At 34.3% G+C, this 10,787-nt stretch overlaps 2 protein-coding genes across 2 annotated transcripts in view; both read left to right on the top strand.

Moving 5' to 3' along the window:
• Nucleotides 4,888-8,164, top strand: LOC104768126. Its single transcript, XM_010492059.2, has 9 exons — nt 4,888-4,995; nt 5,554-5,600; nt 5,891-5,952; nt 6,034-6,112; nt 6,274-6,338; nt 6,435-6,620; nt 6,739-7,215; nt 7,307-7,693; nt 7,798-8,164. Exons 2-9 carry the CDS (start codon nt 5,573-5,575, stop codon nt 7,960-7,962), a joined length of 1,449 nt encoding a protein of 482 aa, XP_010490361.1. The 5' UTR covers nt 4,888-4,995; nt 5,554-5,572; the 3' UTR covers nt 7,963-8,164.
• The window catches only part of LOC109124857 (tRNA pseudouridine synthase A-like), a 9,530-nt gene continuing 7,092 nt past the window's right edge, over nt 8,350-10,787 (top strand). The window contains exons 1-7 of the mRNA XM_019239594.1: nt 8,350-8,958; nt 9,158-9,214; nt 9,513-9,590; nt 9,856-9,909; nt 10,150-10,232; nt 10,399-10,498; nt 10,632-10,781. Coding sequence (XP_019095139.1) covers nt 8,695-8,958; nt 9,158-9,214; nt 9,513-9,590; nt 9,856-9,909; nt 10,150-10,232; nt 10,399-10,498; nt 10,632-10,781 — 786 coding nt within the window. The 5' untranslated portion in view covers nt 8,350-8,694. The remainder of the gene's footprint in view (nt 8,959-9,157; nt 9,215-9,512; nt 9,591-9,855; nt 9,910-10,149; nt 10,233-10,398; nt 10,499-10,631; nt 10,782-10,787) is intronic.

The following is a 10,787-nucleotide window of genomic DNA, read 5'->3' as shown; positions in this document are numbered from 1 at the left end:
ATGGTCCCTAAGTAGTAGGAACAGACATAAATCTTGGTCCTATATTCCTATGATCTCATCCCCTTCTGGACCTTCACTTCACTATCTTTTGCTGACAACTTCACACACCTTCTAACTTTTTCAAATTTAGTTGATGTCTATTCTTACCCTCCTTTATTCTTTATTACAATTCCTTATTTGTTAGATGTATATCACACTTCGACTACAAGAGGGGACATAAATAGTCTAGTATATAAGTAGGGTTTGTCGTGGCAGCTGATTTGTTCCCCGCCCATTTCAAGGTGATCAAGAAGTATTAATTACTACGTGAACTCAAAACGTGTGTTGGTTTCACTAATATAACTTAAGGAATTACAACTTATTATAAACATTTTGAAAATGAGTTGTATACGAATATTAAGTTGGTATCATTGGGGAACATCAACAAATGTAAAGAAAAAGCTACCACGTATCATCAACTGTTTCTTTTTTCTTTCCTTTTTTAATAATTGTATATTTGTAAAAGTAATAAAAACAAAGTATATCCTATACGGTTTATATTCGTTGTCTACTACTTTAAGAAATTGCTATGCAAAATTTTTGTGGTGTTTATAGTAGCTTGGCTAGTGTGACATCTTTTGGTTGTAATTTCATGATAATAATTGAGGTTGGGGCCTACGTGTCATCAGAAAAGAACAACAAAGATAGACTATTGGCTGCTTTAAGAAACGTTTAATTACCCCTTAGTTTTGTGAATTAATTATCACAGTAAGATGTCAATTAGTTATCCTAATTAAGGAAACAATGATGCATAATAATTTGCTGCTAAACTCACTTTAGTCGTTGTATACGGTAATACCGGTAATTTATTCGCAAATACTATAGTCAATTGCTCGGTCCACGGTAATGTCAATTAAGCCATTTCAGCAGATGTTCGGAATCTGCCCAGCTCTCTTAATCTCTAGCTCTACACTTTTGTACGTTTGATGTTAATGTAGACGTACGTACGTACATTTGCATGAACATACGTGATTCATTTACGTTACAAAGAAAACTTCAATTTATATAATACTTAAGTTAATGAACATCAATAATAATGCAATCCTAATGTTTTTGTTTTGTGTGACGTCTGCAACCTAAAGTTCTTAATTAATTAAAGAACAAGTACAAATATTCTCTTTATTTGCACGTTCAGCAATTTGAGGCCATAATTAATCATAGCAAGAAGATCAATCAAATACTAGAAATTAACGTACGTACAGTTCTATTTTATAAAGAAAAAATTGTCTACTTTCTTATATTTTAATTAACCAGGATAACAACTCGCGTGTTAAAGAGTTTCTACTTTCAAAAATAAAAGGTTTTGAGTTTTGTGGACAAAATTGTCTTTGGATGTCAGATTTCCTTAGCTTGTGTTTCCGCTATGAACAATGGCGCGCATTTATAGATCTGCCGCGAACATGAGAAACATTTTATAATTTATATATATGATCAGTATATGTTATGCATGACATCGTTTTTGTGTCATTGTGGTAAATGCTAATATCGTATGATTATGAATTACATATTTGATAACATTTATTAGATTTGACATAATGCATGTAACTAGATAAGGTTGTAGAATATAAACGACTACTACAGCTAGCTAGCTATCATAACAACAGAAGTAACATTTTAACAACGTACTTAACTTGTTATTTTCTAGCAATGAGTAACATCTAATAATGAATGGCATTCTAATGATGAATAACTTGATACTTTCTCGTAACATTTTAGTTGTGAATTACGTCCAATAATGTACTTTTATCACACACACACAAAGAAAAGCACAACATAATTTCATAGCATCGTGTGTAGATTTATAGTGATTTATAGTGAAGATAAGTGGAACTTTGTAAGTTAGGTGAAAATCTAAGCCATAGCAAATGCTTTTCAGCAATTCAAAAATTATGGAAGAAAAAAGTTAAACACATGCATCTGGTTGGCAATGATGGCCCAAATCTATCGCAATCGAATGAGTTTCTCAAAACAAAATAATTATACTCGCGCAAAACAAATTATTCAAAGGAAAGAAAATAGCTTACTAGCTGCGGCAAAAGCGGAGAGACCTCAGACCTATCGATAACCATGCATATGAGACGAATGTATAATACAAAAACAACACAACTTTGTGTTTTCTTTTTTTTTTTCTTTTTATTTAGGTTAAAACAATAGAAACACTCTCTTGACTCTCTTGTTACTATAGAAGAAACCCACAAGAATGTCTTTTCAAAATTTTATTGTTATATAATGGTACGATATACAGTATGTTATTATAACAGGAGTTGGTGAATTAAATCTGTTTTAATTTTGGGGACCTAACTGTATTAAAGAAAATTTTGGCATTTAGGGAATAGTGGGGGCTTAGGTGAATATACAGCAAAGCAAAATTCAAAAGTAGGAATGATTTTAATGTAGAAAATAGAATTGGAGCTTTTGCATTTTGTGTGACTCATTGTCACAGATCATTCATGACAAAAAAAAAACCATCATGTGACCGCTCTCTTCTGTTCACTCTTTAATTAGCTTTTCCTTTTGCCTTTTGCTGTTTTTACTTGAACCATTTCTTTCATTTCTTTCTCTTTTTGTTAACTCCTAGAGAAGTTTCTCATACCTGACCGAAACAGCGATGGATACAACAAATTTGGCTATAAATATGAGGGTTCAGACATGAACATAACTGTTATTTTTTTTTCTTTAAGATATCATGAATTTTCTATCCCGAAAGTTTAGTTTTTTGGAAACAACACGCATCCAGAGATATATATATATAATCGAAGATGATTAAAATACCACTCCATATAATAAAAGAATTTCATATTTATGAGAGGAATGGTTAAAGGTTTCGGTTTGTTTTGTTTAGTCAATTTTTCTAAAAATATATATTGTATTTNATTTTATTTCTTTCTCTTTTTGTTAACTCCTAGAGAAGTTTCTCATACCTGACCGAAACAGCGATGGATACAACAAATTTGGCTATGAATATGAGGGTGCAGACATGAACATAACTGTTATTTTTTTTTCTTTAAGATATCATGAATTTTCTATCCCGAAAGTTTAGTTTTTTGGAAACAACACGCATCCAGAGATATATATATATAATCGAAGATGATTAAAATACCACTCCATATAATAAAAGAATTTCATATTTATGAGAGGAATGGTTAAAGGTTTCGGTTTGTTTTGTTTAGTCAATTTTTCTAAAAATATATATTGTATTTTCTTTGAATAAAGGGTTTAGTCAATGTTTTTTGTTTGTCTTCCTTTTTGACTATAACTTTCATAGCGTCCCGAATCCCTAAGCTCTTTTATATAGGGATAAACATGTACTCGCTTAGAGGTAAAGTGGTAAGCAAGTTTCAGTGAAGCTTCAAATGAAGGAAAACAGACTCCACTATATTAACCCAAAAAGCTTCAAATGAAGGAAAACAGACTCCACTATATTAACCAGTTATAACTCGTATCTATATGAAATATAATCGGTCACAACCTATATTTTCTCAATTGAAATAGCAGGATCACTAAACTATTGAGCTAAACACACGATAGTAATCATAGTACAAGATAATATGAAATACATATTTGTAGCTTACTTTGCGAGAACATAATTATATCTGGTCCGTCCATACATGCATGCATGTGGTTAACTGGTTTTAGACTTACCAATCCGGCATCAAGTTTAGATAGTTTAGTACCAAATAAATGCTGACTTTTTTTTCTTTCTTTCTAGGTTTGTTTTCCGTTGACTGAATTACATACTATAATGGATCATAAAAAATCTTAAGTATAGCGGGTCTTTAATGAGAGGCCCAAAAGAAAGCGAACATTGAAATTTATTTTGCTTTTATTTTTTATTCATTTTGTGATAAATAATTCACATAAAATTATTATGTAACTATTTTTCAATTTCTATTCACTTATTCATATTATTATAATCATATATCATTTACCAGTATATAGTTAATTAACATATATATATATGTTTATATTAATTTATTAAAACCAAATTATTGTGAATTGTAAATATATATAAGTTGGGTTTTGGTCTTACTTATACTGGTATAATTGAATAAATTTCTATATGATTTTAATATATGAATTCATCAATTATCTCAGAAAAGTGTTTTTAGTTTTCGATTAATCATCTTGAATAATATTTATTTTATAATAAATCTAAATAATAGAAGAAATAATAGGTAAGTTCTCTTGCATTTGTTTAGATAGTAGAAAAACTATTGAAAGAACTAAGAAACCTATAAAACCATAATTAAGGATTTTTTTTATATATAATTTTGTGTACAAGTTTTGAAAGATACTTATTTAAAATAATATTTATATAATATAAACTATTCAATAATTAATTTATTCAATAAGTTCTTTTAAAATTTTGGATCAATCTTTTTGAGGGCTTCTGTGATTTGTTCAAATATCGTAGACGCCTGATCTGCACTCATCAATAGAGTAGTATCTATTTCCCAAAACATATCCGCGTAGTAATCCTTGTCGTAGGTACCCTGGTACTTCTTGGAATAAGTGGGATCAAAGGGATCCATATCAATCAACCTTCAAGAAAGAAAAGAAAAAATTTACTTGAAGTTAGACCTTAATAATCATTCACTAGTTTACAAACGGATCATATGAAATAAAGATATGTACATAAGAGAAATATAACGCATAAACGATCGGCTAGCTTAGCAAATTCATCTTTACCTTGAAGAAGGATCTTTATAGCGGGCCTTTATTTAGAGGCCCAAACAAACGTGAACATTGAAATCCAACGGTCAAGATTTCATCTTCGGTGGAAAAGTTATAAGATAATCTTAGCCGTCGAAAGCTTCTCTTTTTTTCTGTGAGGGTTTGTTAGTTTTGTCGTCGTCTACGCAACTTCCCCACTTCTGTTTCACAGTCTCCACACAAACTAATTCAAGCGGTTTCCCCTGTTTGGGTTTTTACGGCGGCTCTAAACCCGTTTCACAGGTTTTTTTTTTGTTCTTTTTTTATCATAATAAGCCTTCTGGATTTGTGTTTGCAAACTTATATCATTGATTTGTTTGGCTCTTGGACAATTCTGAATACCATATGCTCTAAATTGTGATTTCAGAATTCTCTGCTTTTTTTTTTTACCTTAAGATTGAAACTATTGTCAATTGTGTTATGTTTTGGAAACTTATGGTGTATTAGAAGTGTATGTTTTGACAATATTTGTTCTGTCTAGTAGAGATATAAGAACTCAAAGTTTTTGTAAATTGCCACTGAGTATTTGACGGTGTCATGTTTTCGCTTATAATTTATGGTTCTAACCTCAATGCGTAGAACCACAATAGCAAATTCGTCCTTTTACATCTCAATGAACTTGCTTAGTCCAGAATGTTGTGTGCAAAATCAAATACCACTACGAGGACTTTAGTAACTACTATTTATTAATTTTGAAGAGAAAGTGATGCAGCTAAATTGTTCTTAATAGTCACACTACCATAAACAGATATCTTGATTCTCCATACTAACTTTCAATTTGTTCCCTTTCAATGGTTGCAGTGTATCTTGAACATTGGTAATGGCCACTGAATTAAACGCTCTGGATTGTATCCTTTAACGGTAACGCACTATTTGTTCTGTACTTCTCTACTTGATTGAGTTTTGATTAAGACACTGCTATTGTGGTTGATTTTAGATGCCTTTTTCATTAGTTGTTGATTCGTTAGATATTTCTCATGCATAAGGGTTTGTTTGATGAGAAACGACACTGCTTTTTCTTTTTGTTATGCTCACATTCCTTTCGTTTCTTGAACTTTGAGATCATTTTGAAACCTACCAAGAAGTGTGTTTTCTTTGTTATATCAACTTGTGTTTTGCCCCTTAACAATAGCTCTAGCTGAGCCTACTATTGCGGAAACAGTACCAGATCCAGATTCTACAACGGAGAAACCGGATGAGGTATCTAAATTATTACTCCGCCACATTCTTAATCTCCTGCTAGCAAAAGAATGCTCATATAAAGTTTGGTAATCTTTTCAGTCTCCTCCAACAAACGACACAAAACATACCGTTACAGTGTCGAGTACCCCGTCTGTTACTGTCACTGCATGTGCTACTGGTAAGACAAATTCTTAAGGCTTTGGTTCTTATCAACCATCTAATAAGTCTGCTAGTTTCGTATTAGTCTGGATAGATTGTGAATATCAACTAATATGTCTCAGTATTAAATGATCTATAACTATTTTCTCAAATGATTGTTGCTTGTGATTCGTTCTGCAGGATCTGATGTAGTCTCTTCTCAGCCAAATGGCAATGGTCAAGCACATGCTACTGATATTTTAAAGGTTTGATTTTGTCCATTGGATTTTATTGCACATCATGCTACTATTATTTCTTCGTTTTGACATGCTATCATGCTCGGTGCTGGGTCATTATCACAGGGAAGTCACCGCGACAAAAACAACTCATATGTCTATTCTGATTCGACTTTGCGTGGAGATCGGGCAAAAAGAAGCGATTGCTGGTCTCAAACTTCTTTTTCGAGTCCTAGGCCTACCGGACATTTCAACGGTGCTGGTAGGCTTCATGCCAATACACAATCACATGCATTCAGACCTCAATTTAAGGTACCTACCTACACATGTCTATATATGCATAGAGTTGAAAGCAAGAGTTTTGCATGACAAGTGTTTCCTCTTAATGTCAAAGATTTGGTTAAATTGCTTCTTTATGTCTTTTTTTAAGGGAAAGGAAGCCGCAGGACACTTTTTAAAACTCTCCAATCAAAAGACAAGCTCTTTCCCTTATTGTGGTTACATCAATGGAAACTCAAACAATGGTTTCTGGGATCAGAGAGATCAGTACAGGAAACTGGAGATCAAGGAAGAATCTGACTCCTTGGTTGAATTGAAATGTGGTCCGAGAGCCAATGCAAAGACTCGTCCTCCTTCTGAGTCATCATCATCACTCAAGCAAAACAATTCATTTGCCTTGGCTATTCATAGAGAGATGTACAACATCCCAGATTTTCAGACTGAGTATGAAGATGCTAAATTTTTCGTAATCAAGTCCTACAGTGAAGATGATGTTCACAAGAGTATCAAATATTCCGTGTGGTCAAGCACCATCAATGGAAACAAGAAACTCGATGCAGCTTTCCGTGATGCTGAAACAAAAACACTCGAGGATGGCAAAAAACGTCCAATTTTTCTCTTCTTCTCGGTGAGTGAAGTTGACAAGTGTCTTCTTTTCTTGTTTGATTTTAAGGGTGTCTTAGTTTTAGTCTTATGTTTGATCTCTTTAACCCATTCAGGTGAATGCAAGCAGACAATTTGTGGGATTAGCTGAGATGGTTGGATATGTTGACTTCAAAAAGGATTTAGATTTCTGGCAGGTCGATAAGTGGAGTGGCTTTTTCCCGGTTGAATGGCATGTGGTCAAAGATATCCCTAACTGGGAGTTACGCCATATCGTCCTCGACAACAATGAGGACAAGCCAGTTACTCATACGAGGGATACTCACGAGATCAAAATCAAAGAAGGTCTCCAAATGCTCTCGATATTCAAGAACTACTCTGCGAGAACATTTTTGTTAGACGACATGGACTTTTATGAAGAACGAGAGAAGTCTCTCCGAGTGAAGAAGGAGCATAAACCTGCCACTCTTCGCATGGATCTCTTCAAAGAGAAAGACTATGATGTAAAAATGCTCATGACCTTAACAAGTTTTAGTTCCTCTTCTCAATACTTACAACTTTGTGTTATTTATCTGAAACACGATTTTCTGTTTATTGAATTCTTCAGTATGAGATGGAAGGTAATAGGAGAATGCATCATCAAGGAAGAGGATATAATTGGAACAGAAGTAGCAGTAGCAAAACACAAGCGTCTCTTGTCAATCTAACCAAGAATCTCTCCGTAGGAGGCTACTCTTCTTCCAAGAGGAACACTGGCAATTATTCAACATGAGGCCACATTCTTCTATTCCTCGTCAACGTTATTTGATTCATTTATGAATTGCTTTAGTTAGTTCATGTTACATTAGGTTCTTTATTATTGTTCCTTTCTTAGGGCGTCTAGTTTGGTTTTTCTTTAATTTCATCTTCAGCTGTCTTTAAGCCTACAGATCATTTTCACGATTTCAATGACAAAATTAGTCAGTTTTCAGATATAGTGAGGGAATCAGAGTTAAGTAAACAAAAATCACGATATTGGGATTAGAAACAAGATGAAGACAACGGGAGCAAAGGATCGTATAGCATGTTTTTGTTATTTTTGTCCCACATCGACAAGTAGAGGAAAACGTCTCCGTACTGTGATGCTATATAAAGGAAGCTGAGATTTACTTGCAAATCATACCTTTCTCGGCCTTTTGGCTAAGATCAAGTGTAGTATCTGTTCTTATCAGTTTAATATCTGATATGTGGGCCATCGGCTCACACGATATTAACTCTATTTTTTAAGGGAGAAAGCCCATTAAGGTAGCTTGCTACCTGGGTTTTCGTGAGTCGCCCATGCGTTGCACTACTGCAAGGGCCTGGCTCATCCCATCAACTAATAGTTATAAAATTCATTTGTTTTGTGAATATTATATTAAATCCGGAAAATGTCTAATGAGACGTTTGTATCATTCTTAAACCCTGAGCCTGAGGGAGTAGGCCTGAGAGTTTTTGTGAGAAAACTAATCATCGGTGTGTGATAATGTCCGATAGTCTGAAGCATCCTCTCGGTTCGACGGCTTCTCAGGAATCGCTCGAGAGAGTCTCAAAGGTTGCGAGAATCGAGGGGTTCAGTGACGAAGAAGAGGAACAAGAAGAAGAATTGGTCGACTCGGAGTCGGAGCTGTCCATGAACCCAGGGAATCCGAGATTGCAGCGTTACTTGGTTGCCATCGAGTATATCGGAACTCGTTTCTCCGGTTCACAACAGCAACCTACGTACCGCACCGTCGTCGGTGTATTGCAGGTTTTTGTAATTTCTTTGATTTTTTCATCTCCGCAATTAGAGTGAGAGAGAAATCAATGAGGCAATTTAATTCGACAAGTTGGTAGATTGGTTTCGTAGCTAATTATGGTGCCATAGAGCAGAGCTTAGGGTTCAGTTTATATTGGCTAACAAAGTTATCTTGGGGGGGATTCAAGTTGTGTGAATTGATACATTTCAGGAGGCTTTTCATAAGTTCATTGGTCAGCCAGTTAAGATCCTCTGCTCAAGTCGAACGGTAAGAGCTTTTCATATTTTCTTATACCATTTTTTTGTCTTTTCTTTATACAGCCGTAAACCTAAAGTTCTGATACCAGAACAAAAAGCTACAGATATATGAACGATCCTTCACTTAGTAGCTCTGAAGAAACGTTTCACTTAGTTTTGTATTGCCTTTGTCACAATAGATTCATAGGACCATGCTTTGTAGTCAATAGGTAATCCATAGAAAAGCTAGTACTCATGAATTAGATATAGGTCATGCTCAATTTTGTTTTTGTTTATTATTAGCTGACATTGATATAGCGCCTTTATAGGATGCGGGAGTGCATGCACTATCAAATGTTTGCCATGTAGATGTGGAACGCATCAGTAAAAGGAAGCCGGGTGAAGTGGTATTTCTTTTGCACCTTACTGATTTCTATCTTGTGGCTAACGTTTGGAATTAGCGGTGTCACGCTCATGTAAAGGAAAAAGTATTTAGAGAGAGGAGCACACATGCCACATTGTTTTGAATATCATATGTTCCAATTGTAGTCTGGTTTACACATAACGTATACATTCTCATATACCTGTTATCGTATATGTTTGATGGTCTTTGAAACTACTAGGGACAGATATACTTGCATTCTCACTGGCCGTTTTGTTTTTAAAATGCAGTTACCACCGCATGAGCCTGATGTGGTCCAGAAAGCTGTCAACCATTTTTTACAGGTTAATATCTGAATGTTTTTCATATTATTAATTAGATACAATGTTTTTTTCTCATTTCAGGGGTTACTCACAAAATTATATCATCTAAGTTTTGATCTTGACAAAAGTTACTTCAGATTTGATGACATATTTATTTAAGTTTCTTTTCACTCTATTCTCCGTGCTGTTAACTTTCACTTACTTTGACCTATCTACTAGTATTCAACATCTCATTAAAATCCTTGCGTTGTTATTAAGCAGAAAAAAGAAGGTGATGTTATGGTGATTGATGTTCGCTGTGTCCCAAGAAACTATCATGCCAGATATAAAGCCCGGGAGCGCACGTAGGTATTCTCTGTCTATCTCTCATAGTAGAAGCCAAGATTAAGTTGTTCTATAGAATTTAGTGTTCCATATGTGTGTTGATTGTATATTAGAGTACGAGGGTATGCTTTGAAATATATTCCCTGCAATTGAAAAATTGATGATTTTTCATGACACTCACTGTAGATACTTCTACCGCATGCTATCGGGGTCGGATCCATTATCAATTCTTGAAAAAGACCGTTGCTGGCATGTTCCTGAGGAGCTAAATCTTCGCTCTATGCAGGTTTGCATACTACTGTATTGTCAGCATCCATATCAGCACTGATCCAAAAAAAATATTTTCCCTTGAAAGATGAGTCCTTAACCATAGTAAGAATAAAAAAACTCTAACGACATCATCAATGATTGGTGCACAGGAAGCATGCAAAGTTCTTGTTGGAACTCACGATTTTAGCTCCTTCAGGGCATCTGGTTGCCAGGTCAAATTTCTTTTTATGTTTTTGTTTAAACATCTCTATATGTCATACACTATCAATATGAAATGTTCTGAATGGTTGGACATATTCGTCACA

Source organism: Camelina sativa, chromosome 3 (assembly GCF_000633955.1).
Source record: "Camelina sativa cultivar DH55 chromosome 3, Cs, whole genome shotgun sequence".
NCBI lineage: Eukaryota > Viridiplantae > Streptophyta > Magnoliopsida > Brassicales > Brassicaceae > Camelina > Camelina sativa.
Note: the sequence above shows the minus strand (reverse complement) of the source record. Positions and strands in the feature narration are given on the sequence as shown.